Genomic DNA, 19,087 nt, shown 5'->3' with positions numbered 1-19,087 from the left:
TTTGGTGACAGAGGCATTGGAGGCCTGGCCTCGGCCCAGGACACGTGCAGTGTGTGGGGGTGACTGAGTCCGTGTCTGGAACCTCTGAGGACTGGAGAGGTCTGTGGGAAGGTGAAGGGTGCGTGCGGTGTGTGGGGGTGACTGAGTTTAGGGCGTCTGTTTACAGGGGCGTGTGCACGGGACTTTAAAAGGTGACGGCGACGGTGCACGTGTGCACGTGACCACGTCTGTGTGCCTGTGCACCCCTGTCCGTCTGCCTCGGTCTGTGCGTACTTCTCTCTGTTCATTTGTCTGTGTACCTCTGTGTTACTGTGCACCCCTGTCTGTGTGTCTGGGTTCCTCTGGCTGTGCAACTCTGTCTGTGTGTGTGTGTGCCGCTGCACTTCTGTCTGTGCATACCTGTCTGTGCATACCTGTCTGTGCATACCTGCCTGTGTATGCCTGTCTGTGTGACTGTGCGCGCCTGTCTGTGTGACTGTGCACGCCTGTCTGTGTGTCGCTGCACGCCTGTCTGTGTGACTGTGCACGCCTGTCTGTGTGTCTGTGCACGCCTGTCTGTGTGACTGTGCACGCCTGTCTGTGTGACTGTGCACGCCTGTCTGTGTGACTGTGCACTCCTGTCTGTGTGTCTGGGCACCTCTGACTGTGCAACTCTGAGTGTGTAGCTGTCTCTGTAACTCCGAGTCAGTGTGTCTGTGTGCACCGCTGTCTGCACACGCCTGCCTGTGTATGTGTCTACCTGTCTGTGTGCCTCTGCACTTCTGTCTGTGCACCTCTGTGTGTCTGTGCATATCTGCCTGTGCACACCTGCCTGTCTGTGCACCTGTGTGTGTCTGTGCACCTCTGTGTGTCTGTGCACCTGTGCCTCTTGGACCCTTACAGCTCCCTGAACCCCGACAGACCGGGGGCGCAGCTTCGAGGGGCTCCAGCAGAGATGAAGGAGAAGATCAATCACCGATCGATAATCAATGAAGGGGAGGAGAACGAGATGGTAAGAGCCTTTACACTCTAATGCTTCCCGCAGTGACGTCAGACCCGGGCTCAGCCAGTAGAGATGGTTGGAGAGGAACAGACCGTACTTCAACCCCCCCCCCCCCCCCAGGGATGCCCCCTCACAGTGTCTAGATTACTTCCCAGTAATCTCCAATACTCTGTGTCTGCGTTCCTCCCCCTAATACTTACTACCTGTAGTGACGTCAGACTCCGGACAGTAGAGATGGTTGGAGAGAGTGACAGAACATACCTCAGCCCCCCTCATAGTGTCTAGAATACTTTCGGGGTATTTCCCCTTTCTTATTTCCTCTAGGGCTGCTGACCCTGCTTCAGTCACTGCGATGAGTTGGACAAACATAAACCTTCATGAAGCCAAACGTATAAGTTGGCAGACGTGACATGCCAGGGTATTGGCGGTTTTGACAGTCTGCAATATCCCCTTCACCAACCTGCCACTGACTGCTGTCGAACTCTTTATGAACGGCAGCCTCCCTTGCCTGTGCCTCTGTAGCGTGTGCCTCCCTTGCCTGTGCCTCTGTAGCGTGTGCCTCTGTGGCATGTGCCTCTGTAGCATGTGCCTCTGTGGCATGTGCCTCTGTAGCGCCTGCCTCTGTTGTGCGTGCCTCCATTGCACGCGTGCCTTCATTGCTCATGTGCCTCCCTTGGGCGTGCCTCCATTGCCCGCGTGCCTCTGTTGTGCGTGCCTCCATTGCACGCGTGCCTCCATTGCACACGTGCCTCCCTTGGGCATGCCTCCATTGAACGTGTGCCTCCCTTGGGTGTGCCTCCATTGCCCGCGTGCCTCTGTAGCGCGTGCCTCTGATGTGCGTGCCTCCATTGCACGCGTGCCTCCATTGCACGCGTGCCTCCCTTGGGCGTGCCTCCATTGCACGCGTGCCTCCCTTGGGCGTGCCTCCATTGCACGCGTGCCTCCCTTGGGTGTGCCTCCGTTGCGAGCGTGCCTACGTTGCTTGTGCCTCCGTTGCACGCGTGCCTACGTTGCTTGTGCCTCCGTTGCACGCGTGCCTCCGTTGCGTGTGCCTCCGTTGCTTGTGCCTCCGTTGCGCGCGTGCCTCCGTTGCGTGTGCCTCCGTTGCGCATGAGTCCATTGGGCGTGCCTCCGTTGCGCATATATAAATTGTCCATCAAAAGCGCAGCACTCAGTGGGTTAAAAATGTCCAATACATTAATCAGTTCTTCGACACTCCTGATGGCAGTCAGTTGCCGCACAATTGACATCAATTTATGGAGAATTAAAAACGTGCTGCCATGCGGGCAACGGAGGCACAAGCTGCCACGCGCACAATGGAGGCACCCGTTCATAAAGAGTTCGACAGCAGTCAGTGGCAGGTTGGTGAAGTGGATATTGGAGACTGTCAGAACCCTCATCAGGATTGTTGAAGAACTGGTTAATGTATGGTCTAAAATCGATTTTGTCCACACTGTGTGGAAGGGTATACTCAGACGTGAGTCCCTTGCTCATTGCACCATCAGGATTCAAGCAAGCCGGGCCGACGACGGCTGAAATGCCAGACCGGTCCCGGAAGCTTGTTTCCTTCCCAGTATAAGAATTGGCTTTTGTAGTTTGGTTTGCCCTGTTCCCATCATGCACTGGGACAGGAACAGACTAATTTGCATACAGCCAGGTTCTGAAACTGGGATGGTGCAGTGAGCTAAAAAACGGTGATGGATCAAGCCCTGATCTCTTGACTGGGTAAGAGTATTCTGCATCATTCAGAAACTCTGTCCATCACCACCCCCTTTTCTAAAATCATTAATGTATGGCCCAAACCATTGTGGAGAAACACCTACTAAATGGATTGATAATATCTGAGACAAGGTGACATCTAAAATCAACTTTACAACTACACATAAAGATGGCGGAGGTATATGAACTATTTATAGAGAACTAATTGTCCTTTCTTTGTGGATAAACATGCCTCATCCAATAGGAGGAAGTCTAGCCACTTTAAAAGTGGAATGTGACACCAGTAAGCCATATAAACATTGATAAAGGTGAGGATGCCGAAACGTGTCTGTTTGGACTAATAAACTCAATTTTTAACCCGCTGAGTGCTCTGAAATTGATGGACAATTTAAATATGTGCTTCCACACGTGCAACGGACGCGGTACAAAAGGGCGTGGTGATGGACGGAGCATCTGAATCAATCAAACACTCACACCCAGTCAAAAGATCTGGGTTTAATCCATTACTGTTCTTTAGCCCACTCTGCCACCCCAGTTCAGACATGGCTATATGCAAATCAGTCTGACCCTGTGCCTCATGGGAACAGTCCAGCCCGAACTGCCAAGCCATGTCTTCCCTGGACAGGAAACAAGCTTCCGAGGACCGGTTTCTGGCATTCCAGCCGTCTTCAGCCCGGCTTGCTTGAATCCAGTGGCAAAGTGAGCAAGGGACTCACGTCTGAGCATACCCTGCCACACTTATGGCGGCCAAAAGTGGTACAAAAGGGGGTGGTGATGGACGGAGCATCTGAATCAATCAAACACTCACACCCAGTCAAAAGATCTGGGTTTAATCCATCACCGTTCTTTAGCCCACTCTGCCACCCTAGTTCAGACATGGCTATATGCAAATCAGTCTGACCCTGTGCCTCATGGTGATGGATTAAACCTAGATCTTTTGACTGGGTGTGAGTGTTTGATTGGTTCAGCTGCTCCGTCCATTACCACCCCCTTTTGTACCGCTTTTGGCCGCCATAAGTGTGGCAGGATATGCTCAGACGTGAGTCCCTTGCTCACTTTGCGACTGGATTCAAGCAAGCCGGGCTGAAGACGGCTGGAATGCCAGAAACCTGTCCTAGGAAGCTTGTTTCCAGTCCAGGGAAGGCATGGCTTGGCAGTTCGGGCTGGACTGTTCCTATGAGGCACAGGGTCAGACTGATTTGCATATAGCCATGTCTGAACTGGGGTGGCAGAGTGGGCTAAAGAACGGTGATGGATTAAACCCATATCTTTTGACTGGGTGTGAGTGTTTGATTGGTTCAGATGCTCCGTCCATTACTACCCCCTTTTGTACCACACGTGCAACGGAGGCACCCGCTCGTAAAGAGTTGGACAGCAGTCAGAGGCAACTTGATAAAAAAATATATATATGCAAAAAAAAGGCAGAGAACTCTGGGTAGTGCTCAAGTTTAGGTGGAAAGCAGCTCCAGCATAGAGCACTCTCCACACCAGAAACACTCTAAATATATATATATGACATAGAAGCCAACTATAATAATTATACAGCACCGCTTTCTCTATATAGTGGTAGCTGATGAGTTGATGTTTTGGCTACAATATTTTGTCCAACAGACACCGAATGAGGGGCTCCCTGAGAGTACGGGCTAAACCCAAAGCAGAAGGGCAGTTTTAAAGTGTTTCTTGGTGTGCACAGAGTAAATAGCCACACCCTTTTATCACAAGAAGTGTGAACTTGTAGGGACAGCACCGTCCAGACTCTACAAAGGGAGGCAAGGTGGTGTGGACCAGCTACCACTAGCTCATGCAGCACTACCATTACCACTTGAGTTAGGGTTCAGGACCACAGCCTGGACTAGAGACTGGGGAAATGAGGTGACCCTTGTAGACCGAGACGACAATGTGTCACAGAATGCTCCCTTTACAATGACTCCTTATAGTATCTTGCACCACACTTACCTGAAGTCTAACCAGCTCCACAACATGTTCCCACAGCAGTGACCTGATGTGTGAAACTGAAGGGGACACCTTGATGCATAGATGTGGTTAGGCCCTTCTTATTAACCAAGGGTACTGGGATTAACTGGGTGTCTCGCAGGCAGGGAGGTTCTTCTTGAAACTGAGGCTTACCTAGTGGTTCTTCATGAACCTGAAAACTAACCAATAGGGTTTTTATAAACCCAAGACTTACCTACTGGGTATTCGTGAACCCAAGAGTAACCTATAGGGTTTTTATAAACCCAAGACTTGCCGACTGGGTATTCGTGAACCCTAGACTAACCTAATGTGTCTCCATGAATCCGAAACTTACCTACTTGGCCTTCATGTACTGACACTTACCTACCGGGTCTTCATGAACCAAGTCTAAGGGACCTAATCATTAGTGGCTCATTAAATTCTGCCCTGTGCTTAAACCCTTGTTTTGTCATGTGACCGAATTAAGAGTACAGTTTTATTTAACACATCCAATAATTATCGGATGTATTAAATAACCCAACATTTATTACATTTTTGCCGGACAAACTTGTCTACCTTTAACATTGGAAAACATATGGTAATTTTCCTATCATTGATTTTGGTGCATTCAACACCACAACCCTCACTTCCTACCCCATAAACTGATCATACGTGTTCTTTGTTGCACCAACGCACCCCATGGTATTGTTATTTATCAAGGGCGATCAATTAAATCCTCAACTTATAATCAGACTCTTAGTTATCGGGTCTTCATGAACCAGAGAGTTACCTACCTGTTCTCATGGTAAGGACGTAAATAAAAAAGAATTGATTGCAGACTGGTTGATCTAGGGCTGCTGTTGGCCTACTGTGGACTTGACTTGACATGGAAATCTAGCGCTGCCCCACGGGTAAAAGAATGGAAAACAGCGGCCTCTGAGAGGGTGGAAGCTGCAGGCGCAGATTTGATGATGAGCGGGGGGGGGGGCAGAATAACATATTGGGAGGTCTATCGTTACTCGACCATCAAGGAGTAGACCAAGCCTGCCTTGAATTTCCTTGTTGAAATGTGAAGGAGCATGCATGGTTGAAACGTCTCATCATCTGGAGACCTCCCTAAGTTGTTAGATGTCCGCAGGATTGCTGTTCTCCTCAATACACTAGTGTACCACAGAGAAGGCGCTGGCGCCATCGCAGGAGATAGCGCTATCGCAGGAGATAGCGCTGTGACTCTCTTGTTTAAAGTTTTCTTTTTACGGCTGGGCTCTAGTTATGGTTTGTGCAGTGAATTATAAATGGCCAATTTCAAGCTTTTTAAAATGTTATTTCATAGCTATACTTCACTTTAACCACAATTTCTAAAGGGAATTTCTGAGATTTTTTTAAACACAGGTTAGGATGATATGAGCAGAGAAACCATGACATTTTCCAATATTTGTGTGACTCTATTTCTTCGTGTTCTATTGCGTCCAGCATGGAGGAGGTCAGTTGCAGGACTAGTCCTTTGGGGGGGACCTTGATGCACCTTAAACTCAAAGTTAGGATTCCTGATGACTGGCCATGTGGCAGTGAGGGCTGCTGCTGCCTGCAGCAGGGCATGGGTTCTGATTGATTCAACCCTGACCTCTCATTTGGCCCCTATTATGTAGAAATCCAGAGTGGTCCCCTCTCCGGGAAAAGGCCAACTTCCACCTTTCAAAAACTGACTGTCAATCACACATCTACCAGGCTAGGGCAAGCTGCTCCAGGAGCTGGTACCTGACCGCAGCTGGACTTCCACAGTGTTCGGGTCACTCCAGTCCTTCTTGCGGTGCAGTCTGGTTCTTCATGACACTTATTTTATTGAATGTGTTGGGCGCTCTTTTAGCGGCTAGCCCTGCCGCTTGTATACAGGACCCTCTCCTGTTCAGAGGAGACTCCGCTTATGACTGTGCCGGATGGCGCCACCGAGGGGATGTCTGTGTTCATCTAATAACTGATGGTTCATCATTTCATAAATCTTAAGGCTGATGGTAGAGAGTTACTCTGAACATTGGAACCAGAGTGTATGGCCTCTTTTAATGGTGTGCCACTGTACCATGTGCAAAGATAAAGGTGTTGGGGTTCACATTGCAGTTGTCTCTGGGGGTGCCGGTTGTGTCTGTTTCTAGATGCTGCTTCCACCTAACCACCTTCTTAGGGTTTCCCCTTTCTCCCAAAGGAACATCAAGCCTCCTTATTTGCCTCCAGAATTTCCCCAGAGTGGATTAGTGTGTAGGTTACATCTCAATGAATGCAGAACATTGCAGTAGCACAGAGAGGTACACTAAAAAAAAGATGTTGTCTCTCCAGATGAACTCTGGGTGTTAGTGTAGGACATGGTCAATTTTAACTTGTTTGTACCCAACCCACACATTGGCCTGGTTCACAAAGGTAAGCTCCACTTTTGAGTAGGTTTACACATTGAAGAAAGTTTACTACTTTTGATATTCATAAATTCTAAAAGTAAACTTCCTGCAGAAGTGCATATTACATATCCTCACCCCCAGAAAAGGCATTTGACTAATAGTTGTCTAGGTGGGTGGGTGACATCCCACCCACACCCATCCTGACCCTCCCTAAATCCAAAGTACTCCTCCCAAATCCCATCCTCTTTAGTAGTAAGTCTGCCCCTTTTCCCTTCCACTCCTGTGTCCCTCCCACATTTATGACTAAAATCTATACTTGCATAATATCTGAGGCTCCGCAGTCGCGATGGAGAACTCCCCACTTATAAGCATAGGTAAAACGTACACTTTGTAGTGCATTTTATAGAACTATGAAATGTACTACAAAGCGCCGTGTGTGCATTAGACTGATTGTGGTATGGACTGGAGGCTGCTGCATTTGGTAACAGTCTGAGACACTGAGCTCTTGCTGGTTGCTCACACACAAGGACCTTTTTCTTCTCTTATCCCTTGTACCGCAAGGAAGACCTCTGTAGGTGGCTCTTTCAGGCAGCTCTCCTCAGGCTTTGGAGTAACCTGCTCCTGGAGTTAAGGAGAATTGTGAACAATTTGGCTCCTAAAAGGGCTTTCCAGGGCTTTTAGGCTGCGAACATGGCAGCCAATACCCTGTCTTTTTGTCCATGGGGAGGTCAATAGTAGAACACATAGTAAAACACGCGCACCGCAATTTTTTAAATCAACCGGACCAAAAAAGGTATTGATGGGAGAGATCAGATTCATTCCTTAAACCTGACGCATTGTGGTATTTAGTAGTGAGATCAGATGACTTCTCAAAATAAATGAATAACACAGGTCTTATATTTATAGGATCCCTTTGAATCGAAGGATATCATTTGAAGGATATATCCACATTTTAAAACATGTGCACCATAATTGGATGGAACACACAAAGGAAGTCAACCTGACCAATAAAAGGTACCAATTGGTGAGATTTCCATGTAGTCTATATGGATTCTGATCGCCCAGGGTTAAGATTAGCACCTGAGGCAGAATCTGTTTGTGTAATAGATATAAATAACATTCGCTAAATAAAACGATGTAAGAATTAGGTAGTGCACACCGAACCAACCCACTTTAGGACCATTGAGTAATTAATTTCCTTCTCTCTTTTTTGTTTTTGTTTTAAACTATTTCAGATTAACTTGAGTTTTTAAAGCAACAAAGAATATGATTTACAAGTCCTGAAGAAGGCGGAGATATAATCGCCGAAAACCTGCGTCTACACTTGTTTTATTTATTTGGAATCTTTGTTTTTATTTAAGTACAATTGTACAATATTGTTTTATAAACTATACTGTTTGGGATACAAAATATAAATGTATAACTGGATACCGATGTGTGAACATTGACGAGATTGTGAATTCTATAACACCAGATCATTATCAAAGTGAATCTATCTCCAGGAGATTTTCATAAACAATAATGTTTTTATGTAAATGTTTTTAAAATTAATTTAATGTAATACATTGATTTTAAACATATTAACCTTTGATCTATAGTTACTTTCAGAGAATGTTTTGGTTCAGTGGATACTATTTGATTGACATTATTTTAAAATTAAAGCCCAGAGGGAAAACTTGTTGTGTATTACAACAAGGGTCTATGTCGGCGGATCAAGCTTGATGGGGTGGGTGAACAGCCAATTTACGGCAGTTCACCTGGTCCTCCAAACTTTAAACGATGGCCTATACGCAGCAGAGGTTTTTACAGCTCAGTCTATACATCTCACAAATCTCCTTGAGACGCTCTTGTGTACAATCTGTCTCAGGTGTGATGATGGGCCATCTATGCATGGAAAGAGTTCTCTTCGTTTGAGTCAGTGCAGCATTGCTTGATGTAATATGTGTTTGTCTGTCTTACTTTCCACAGGAGATCTTTGGGTACAGAGCCAGCGCCGGCTGGATCGCGCTGTGTGTTGCGGGGTACATCTTGTCTGGGGGAGTCCTTCTCCTGATCTTCTACTGGAAGCCAGAGTGGAGTGTGTGGGCGAACTGCACCCCCTGCTCCCTGAAGGAAGCTAATGTTGTCCTACTCAGGTCAACGGTAGGTGTTGCTGTATTGTCTGCCCATGTTGTGTTGAGAACTTAATTCTCCAAATAGCAGAGTTTCAAATGTGTAGCCCATTCACACACTGTCACACTCACTTGCCCAAAGAATACACCCATCCACTTGAAATAAACTGCCTACTCCCTCTCTCAGCCACCCACTCACTCACCAGCTACTCCATTGACCCGTTCACTTGCTCGCACACTTACACGCATAGCTAACTGAGGGATTCACTTACCTATTCACTTGGTCAACCACCCACCAACTCTCTCATGCAAACACTAAATCAACTTCCAGGGCTGGACCGGTATGGTATCTCCCCTTGTCACCTCCTCTCTGACAATTGGAATCTTCTGAGGTCAAGCTCTAGAATGTTGAGGCCCAGGATGGCAGATTGGGCTGGGCTGTTGCATGATGGTCCTATCACCAAGCTATGGCTCGGGTACCATGAATAGAACTTGAAGATAGCAGCATTGCTGCTTCCTGTGGTGTTTAGTCCATCTCGTGTTGGCGACGAGGATGGGATGCCAAGAGGGACAAACCAACATGCTTTAGTTTCAATATTTTTGGATTTGAGCTACTGTACTGGTTTCTCTTCAGCTTCATCGTTCTGAAGTGATAACTCTACATTTAGAGGAGTATCTCCCCTCATGCAGATGACTATGAACTTTGAGGAGTGGGATACCGGAGTTTCATCTACCGCTCAGGTGATGAACTCTTTGAGGTTTCGGCTGAGATTCATTTTCGTGCAGTTAACTCATCTGAGAGATATGGCAGTATTTGGTCTGGCACCACATAGATGACGCTTCCTCCATCCAGATGGGGAAGGGCTTAGTAGCTTCTTTCTGGTTTCAGTGCGGGTACAAACTGTGTTCCTCTACTAGACGTGATTCCCTAATATGCACAAAAGTCGCACGGCCGCACTGCAGCATCGCGTGAGCCATAATCTCTACACACGTGCATTACAAAAGAAAAGGAACAGCTCTATGCATATGTATTGGCATTTATGCATACAACCAAGTGCCCACTTATTTGGGTGTCACCTAATGTGTTGAAACTCTTTGGCCTACTAAGATTTCTCAGGTACTGTTCAGTTGTACCCCCTATACTCTGAATTCTTAGATGTACTGCACTTTTGCCACAATCAGTAATCCACACGTTTCCAGTGGGCTGACTGTGTGTTAACAGTTGAGCTTTGTCTATGCATCCGAACAACAGTAAGTAGGAGTCGAAGGAAGGTGGTGGACATCAGGGTAGCTCAGTGAGCCGCACACTTGTCGTGGACCGCGCTCTTGTTTTATTTTCCCACAATATTCGTTGGAATTCATTCTCTTCCTGTCAATTCTCTCACTCTTTGCACTCTATGAATGTCTTTCAACTTAAGAGGAAAATATGAATGTATCATTATAAGAAGTGATCGTGAGTTCATTTTAAAGTTTTTTTTTCGTTCTCCCCGAACCAATAGTAACAGGATGCCATGAACGAAATTACCCGTCCTTCGTATTTTTGGTAAATCAAGGTGATCCTCCAATGATATAAAACAAATGAAAAAAGGTATTTAACAACAGTGGGCCCGATTCACAGAATGAATTTAAGACTCAATCCTAAACTTACTACTGTTTTGGTATTCACAGATTGCACTTACTACTTTTGGTATTCATAGAATGAACTTACTACTTTTGATATTCACAGAATTAACTTGCTCATTTTGGTATTCACAGAAGTTAGGACTCCTAACTTTAGGACTCCTAAATGCCTTCTGTGAATACCGAAAGTCCTAAAATTACTATTTTTCTTAATTTAGTAGTAGTAAAGTTAGGACTCCTAACTTTACTACTACTAAATTGAGAAAAATCCTAATTTTAAGACTTTTGGTATTCACAGAAGGCATTTAGGAGTCCTAAAGTTAGGAGTCCTAACTTTACTACTACTAAATTGAGAAAAATTCTAATTTTAAGACTTTCGGTATTCACAGAAGGCATTTAGGAGTCCTAAAGTTAGGAGTCCTAACTTTACTACTACTAAATTGAGAAAAATCCTAATTTTAAGACTTTCGGTATTCACAGAAGGCATTTAGGAGTCCTAAAGTTAGGAGTCCTAACTTTACTACTACTAAATTGAGACAAATCCTAATTTTAAGACTTTCGGTATTCACAGAAGGCATTTAGGAGTCCTAAAGTTAGGAGTCCTAACTTTACTACTACTAAATTGAGAAAAATCCTAATTTTAAGACTTTCGGTATTCACAGAAGGCATTTAGGAGTCCTAAAGTTAGTAGTCCTAACTTTACTACTACTAAATTGAGAAAAATCGTAAATTTAGGACTTTCGGTATTCACAGAAGGCATTTAGGAGTCCTAAAGTTAGGAGTCCTAACTTTACTACTACTAAATTGAGACAAATCCTAATTTTAAGACTTTCGGTATTCACAGAAGGCATTTAGGAGTCCTAAAGTTAGTAGTCCTAACTTTACTACTACTAAATTGAGAAAAATCGTAAATGTAGGACTTTCGGTATTCACAGAAGGCATTTAGGAGTCCTAAAGTTAGGAGTCCTAACTTCTGTGAATACCGAAATGAGTAAGTTCATTCTGTGAATACCAAAATTAGTAAGTGCATTCTGTGAATGCCAAAAGTAGTAAATTCATTCTGTGAATACCAAAAGTAGTAAGTGCAATTTGTGAATACCAAAATAGTAGCAAGTTTAGGATTGAGTCTTAAATTCATTTTGTGAATCGGGCCCTATGTATCTGTATGTGGAGCAAATTTAGGAACAGAAAGGAAAGTAGCAATATTACTGCACAGTTTGGGAGCAGAAGGCTAGGACATTTTAGAACACTTACCTGAGTTTAGTGGGGATGACTTTAGAGGTTTAAATGTATTTATAATTTCCTTGAACAATTAGACAATATTTTCCCAACACGAATAAGTACAATATTGAAAAGATACAAGTTTGTTAAGAGGGCACAGAATGAAACAGAGAACTAGAAGAATCTGCCTCAGCGTTGAGGAAATAAGCTGCTGCTAGATGCAAATGTGGTGCAGCGTCTGATGAACGGAGACGAGACCAATTTTTACTAACCTGCAATTTAGATAGAATAAGAGAAGAAATGTGGTTGAATGATGACCCCCCTTTAAAGGAAGTTCTAAAATTAGCAAAACAGGTAGAACATACACTGATGTGTGTGAAAGAAATAAAGAATGAGACTCCGCATAAAACTAGTGATGAAAAAGTTGAAGTAACTGGAGTCAAGAGAAAAAAAACACTAGAAAACAAGTGAGCACATCTCAGTGCTACAAGGACGGTGCTATAGTTGTGGCATGACAGGGCACATGGCCAATTCAAAAGCAGGTCCTGCATAGAAAGCTATGTGCAATAGAAAGGGAACACCATATGGCATGTTATAAAAGTCAGAAAACATTCAAGAAAAATAGCAGTCAAACTGTTAAGGAAGTTTGTGCTGAAATAGTACTAGAGATGGACAACTCACATACAAGCAATCCAATGGATGTCGTAACAGTAGGCAAAGTGGAAGTCGAAGTGATGTTCGATTCCTGTTCCAGTTTGATGACAATTTCAGAAACACATTCTAGTGAAGGTTTCAAAGGGGCTGTCTTCCTGCGTGACATGGATATCTGGGGGGCTGTTCATGCTGAGCTGGGGTTACCCTATTTATCTGACCTAATTAAAATGCAGCCAATACTCTTATAGCATAAAATCTGGTCTTGGGAGAAAACCACCCTTAACAGGGACTACATGGGGGATTGTGTTAAACTGTCAAATAAAGTTTTCCCCTTTGGGTGAACTTAAAAGTAAACCACAGTTTTATGCAAAACATACACCAAGACACAGTAAGGAGCAGTAAATGATAAACATGGATCAGTTATACCAAGAAATTGTACATTTTATTGAGGTAAATTAAAAACAGTTTAAAAAACACAGTACATAATTACATTAAAATGGGACAATTCATAAGGAAAATTATTCCAATTTAAAAAGGGGAGAATGAGGACACCAGTTTTGAGAGTCTTGTAGTGATTACTCCAAGTTGTATTTCAATTTTCACAATTAATGGAGTTTTTTATCTCTGTCCCTCGGTGCTTCTCCACCATAAAAAGCATCAACGCGTTTCGGTTATGGCAAATATGTACTCAAAGCCAAAAACCTTCATCAGGAGTAAAACAATAATATCCCACTTCAACACAATATCTGAAAATAAAAATACACACAATAAGGTATACAACAATGGCTGTCTAAATTACACATGACAACATGTTATACAGTACTGCTCCTCAAACAAACTAGTTACAAAACACTGCATATTATCTGTAGGTCCACATTCTGTGCTTTTACATGCTCAAAGTAATGAGTATGTCTTCCAAGTGTCACTAGTTCTATATTTGGACACTAAAAGCTTTGAACATTATTCGCAAATAGATAAATAACTCTTTTCAAAAATCTTCGCCAAAATGGACAAATATCATTTGAGTATAAGGGGGATAGCAGATAACCAAGATCTTTAAACATTTTTTTTTTTAAATGAGAGGATAATGCCTCTTCGGCCTATGTGCCATTATGGATCAATGTTCATTGAATCCAAACATAGTCAGTCAGAAAGGGTGCCAGGAGTACACTACTCTCGGACAGCCGTTTCATTTGTGTGCAAAAATAATCACAATTAATAGATTACCTTATTAATAGTCTAGAGAACGTTGCATATAGTCAACCGCTTCTATTATTCAATCAATTTCAAGACGTATCTATAAAAATTAAAGAATAATCAATAATTGTGCACGTATATTTGAATGCACTTTACACTATTAGAATATCTATCTAAGGGTGAGATCCCCAGACCGCGATTTTTTAAAATACTCTAATACTGATAGAACATTTGAACATGTTCTGAGATCAATTTAAAAGAGTATTTATTCATGTGGCAGGATTGTGTTAAATTACAACGGGTTCTCAGAATACCTTGGGTGAAGTATATTAAAGACTTCATGAGTGACTCAGGCGACCCTGAATATTATGAACAACTTGAATTCATAAAGCACATTAGTAAAAAAATACCTCAAAAGAGAGTGCATGATGTTATTGAAGTCTTTAAGTCTATCCTCGGAAATATCGAAGCCGACCATATGTAACAACCAAATGATACGGACTGGCTATAATATACAGCCTTATTTACAACTCATGGAAGCGACACAGGATAGATTAGTTCTAACTCCTTTTAGGTGAGGCATTTTTCATCGCCTAACAAGCTTTCCTGTAATAAGAAATTGGTCCGGCGCACTTTGTAAATGCCCATGTGGCAGTATGTCACATCAGACAACCATTGACGTTGTGCTCTACTGTAAATGTTATGAAAATCCAAGAAAGGTCTGGATCTTACCGAATTTAAGGACCCTCTGCTTCAGGAAATGTTGCTCAGTTTTTTTATCCATTCAGCTGCTAGCCGATGAGTACACTATGCAGTCTACAGCAATGTTTTAAAAAAAGGTGATCATATGCAGGAAGGCCATTAAACTGCGATTCTCTGGTGATGTAAATATGATTGAATTTTATGACATGTTTCTTTTTAGCAGTAATCACTGTTGCTCAGGCTTTTATTTAACTAGGATTGTTATGTACTTAATCAATTTGTACATGATAACTGTTTCCTGTGTATGTATTTTGCTTCTATGGTTTTCACTGATGAAATCGAATAAAGGTTATTGAATTGACATGTATATACAGCTGGGGGGTAATGGAGGTCAACCCATTAGTATGATGGGATATTTGCAAGAAAATATCAAGAACACAGATAGAGAGGCAAACAAAAATGTATATGTGTCAATGAAGAGCAACAGTATCTTAGGTTGGCCTATTCAAAAGGACTTAGGTGTATACTTTGACCCAAACACACGTCCACATATTCAAGTCCAAAAACACATGAATTTTGTGAATATGTTCCCAGATGTTTACTGTGACAAACGTGATTGGCTTAAAATGAATATACACACTATAAACTTAAATGAAGGAGCAGTACCAGTAGCTTCTAAGGTTAGGAGATTACCTATAAAAATACTAAATGCAGTAAGGGATTAATTCGAAGCTTTTTGGAGTCTAGATATCATAGAACCTGTTGAGGCTACCAAATGGCTTCGACCCACTATAGCAGGTCACAAAGCAGAACACAAAATATGGTTCTGTGTTGACCTGATGGTTCTAAACAGAGACATGATTGTGCACAGAGTTACCTTTCCCTCCATCTTGCAATGTATATCTTAGAGTGTATATTTACCTGGAGAAACATGTTAAAGCACAGTTTGTAAGAGTACGTTGATTCAACATTGTGGCATTCACCATTTGTACCGGCACACAAGACAAATTGTGATCTAAGAATGTGAATAGATCTTAGACGTCTGAAAGATGATATATGAGTAGGGACATTTACTCTTTTTTCCCATCAACCATTGTTTAGGTGTCAGTGGAAGAGCTTCTTGATATACAAAATTGGATATGGACGTGGCGTATCATCTTATTATATTGGAACCCATGTTGAGGCATTATACTGCTTTCATTGCTCACAAAGGCATGTACCCATGCTGTTGTGTGCCCTTTGGTTTGGCATCAGCAGCATCAACTTTTCAAAGAGTTGTTTCTTAGATGCTAAAAAATAATCAATGCAGCTGCTATCCAAGGTGGCATTTTAACTTTAGGTGTCATGATAAAAAAGCATGATCAAAATGTTGCGAAAGTCCTGGAAATATGACTAGGAAAAAGAGTCATTCTAAGAAAAGGAAAATGTATCTTTAGAGTAATTGAAATAGGGTTTTTAGGTCATGTCTTGTCCAGTGGTGGATTCAAAATCAGGCCGGTGTTCGGATATTGTATTGTCAAGGCTCCATCTCCCATTTACAAAGATTAGTTGTGATCCTTTCTGGGCATATGTGAATTCTATTGCAAAATGTATGAAAGGAGGTTGATACCAGTACATATGGTTTGGATGCTGTATTACCTCACATTGATTGCTACAACAAATACACAATGGGGTTTTGCATTAATGACTTCAAGTCTAACAGAGCATCATTACTCTATGCGGTAGAGAAGGTAATATTAGCCTGTGTATGGAGTGCCAGGGGGCATCCTTACAGATAATAGGCTCCTGTTCACTTCTCATATTATTTGTGATTTATTTGGAGAAAAGTAGTGTGAAGAATCTGATGACTGTTTTGTAACGGCCTCTGAGCAACATGTTGGTTGAAAGATTTAATTTTGTTTGAGTGTAATGTGTGCGAAGTGCGGTTAGATGCAAAGAACATGTTGCTTTGGCTGGACTGACCTTTTTTGGGCCTATAGGTCCACTCCAAACCTTTTGAGTTGAAGCATGGCAGAGTGGCATCCTCAGGGTTGCTTGCTAATTGGTTGCATGCTTATGTTCCACAAGTAATTTATTTTCCTAGGTTTTGGGAGAAAGCTGAGAGTGCAAATGAAACAAGATGTAGGAAAAGTCCTACCGATGTGGATAATAAATCCAGATCTCCTTATTTTGCTAGAGAATAACTGGTCAGGTTGAAAGCAGCTAATTGGACATTCTTCTGCAGTTCTCAAACTCAAGAGTAGTTCAGATGCAAATTTAGATCTTCGTTATTTACGCAGTATATTTTGTTTATTCAGGTGTTTTTCATTCAGTATTGTCAACATTGTATATGTCTTCTCTATATATTAGTATTCAATGTTGTATAGAAGGGGAATGTGTGAAGACTGAAATGTATGTAGAGTGACGAGGGAATAGCCAGAAGATTAAAATGCCCTCCACTTGAAACACTTGTATCTAGCAGATAAAGTGAAGAAGCCCGACCCAGGTTGGAAGGCTTCCTTTCACTCGTTCATTCTCCTTCCATCCATTCCAGTTCACCCATCCATGTATTCATTCATCCATCTGCCCATCCCTGAATCTTTCCATCCTCCCACCCATCTTCGCCCAACCATACTTTTTTCCATCCTTCCACCCATCCATTGATCCTTCACCTGCTAACCCTTCTACTCGGTCACCCAAACTTTCACACTTCTATCCAGCCATCCTTTCAAGCAATTAATTCTTTAATATTACCATTTTGCCTTTCACTTTTTTCTTTTCTTTCATGTTTCGTTCCTTCCAGTCATATTTGTTTCCTCCTCACTTCCTTCACCCCTTTCTATCTACCCATCTTTTTTGTCTCATCTTTGTCCCTTTCACTCCATCCTTGGCACTTTCTCCTTTCACCCTTACTTTTAATATGTGTACACCTCCTGGTGTGTTTTCCCCTATGTTAATTATTTCTTTGGCTCTGTTTCCCTCACTGTGTGTCCGACCCTCTTTTACGGTACTTTCTAGCAATTTACCGGCTCCTTCATGTACTCCTCTTCTTACTTCCAGCTGCTTTCACCCATTCACCCACCAACATTCCACTGGCTCACCTTTGCCCACCCTCCCAGTAACCTAAAACCTCCACCTTCTGACCTTCACATAGATGCTCCTTCGTTATTCCACTCTCAAAAACATCCCCACTCATTCGCCCAACTTACATCCTCTCGATTATCCACATCCACCCACCAGCATTTGCTCATCACCCGCTCGCGCCACCCTGCACACACGTACACATGCACCCTCACACACCCACCTCAGAAGTCCCTGGAGACAGTGCTCTTCTGAACTCATCAGTCACTGCATGAGGCCGGCACCCACACATTGCTCACTGTGCACCCCAATGTTTGTTTGGCCTGAGCTGCTTCACGCAGGGACTTTGGGGCTTATTTATAAGTCGGTTTTTGTCACTCTTGGACCATGCAACGCGGTGCAAGAGCGACGCACACCTTACATGTGATTTATGGAGCCCCACAAGGCCACTTATCGTGGCCCTCAATCTGGAATAAAGAAACGAATGCGCAAATTGCACCGTTGTTTTACTCTGCACTAGGAGGGCCTTGCACGAGGATTCCCGTGCAACTCCCATGGTTTTTGGCGCATTCCCAGATTTTAACAGAACTAGTAGACCAGGGAACGTGCACAAAAGATGCAGCTTCCCTAGAGAGGCACAAGGAGGAGAAACATCTTTATTTCTCCTCATTACTTCTTCTTTCTAGTTGTGCTGCTTTCTGCAGCACACACAGATAGAGCAATACGCCTCTCAGGATTGTGTTTGTGCAGGAAGGTGCCTCTTCCTGCACAAAAAATGCAGATTCATCATGGTGCAAGGGTGCCTGCATTGGTGCTAGGCTGCCAAAAGTGTGCGAGCACTGGGAAAAGGCAGGAATGCGCCCAATACAGCACATTCCTGCCCTTTCCCAGTCAGGCAGCGCAGGAAGGTGACTAACTGCGCTGTCCTGCGTTACGTTCTCGTAAATAAGCCCTGTCGTTTTATGATGTGATTAGTTTTTAGCATGTTTTTAAATGCTTTATACTTGGATGTTATTTCCCCAGGATTTCTTGAAGAAATACACCCGGAAGAAGGTGCGCTGGATGCGATTAAACCAATTCAGAGATTCCCTGAACAGTGACCGCCCCGTCATCGCTGATGAGAAGTCGATCATTAACCGGGCAATCAGGAAGCCAGATCTGAAAGTAAGGACTTTTCATAAAATAAACATTGATGATTAATCTAATAGATGTATTATTGCTTGTAGCCAAACGTATATCCTGAAGATGACGTGTCTCGAATGATGATGCAACATTGCTCCAGGGAAGTCATCATGTTTGGCATTGAAGCAAGCAGAGGTGAAGTTCTGGGAGCCTCTCTCCCTGCACTCACCTGCAAGGGTTCAGAGAGAATCCTGCCTCATTAATATTAATAAAGCGGGGTTATGCAAATCCCTGGGAACGCCCTTTTGCACTGTGCCAGATTAACATCTCTGACTCAGCACCAGAAAGGCTCATCACTG

General features: G+C 43.3%; 1 protein-coding gene across 1 annotated transcript; it reads left to right on the top strand.

The window, feature by feature from the left end:
• Positions 1 to 107: 107 nt before the first annotated feature.
• LOC147668180 (putative cation-transporting ATPase 13A4) lies at positions 108 to 18,770 on the top strand (the record flags this gene model as incomplete). The annotated part of the gene is made up of 3 exons (XM_086948721.1): positions 108 to 991; positions 9,010 to 9,183; positions 18,630 to 18,770. Coding segments are annotated over exons 1-3 (372 nt in total), but the record flags the coding sequence as incomplete, so codon positions are not given.
• Positions 18,771 to 19,087: the final 317 nt, after the last annotated feature.

This window comes from Lissotriton vulgaris, unplaced genomic scaffold (assembly GCF_964263255.1).
Source record: "Lissotriton vulgaris unplaced genomic scaffold, aLisVul1.2 SCAFFOLD_2870, whole genome shotgun sequence".
Classification (NCBI taxonomy): domain Eukaryota; kingdom Metazoa; phylum Chordata; class Amphibia; order Caudata; family Salamandridae; genus Lissotriton; species Lissotriton vulgaris.
The sequence above is the reverse complement of the archived record's forward strand: the minus strand, read 5'-3'. Positions and strand labels throughout refer to the sequence as shown.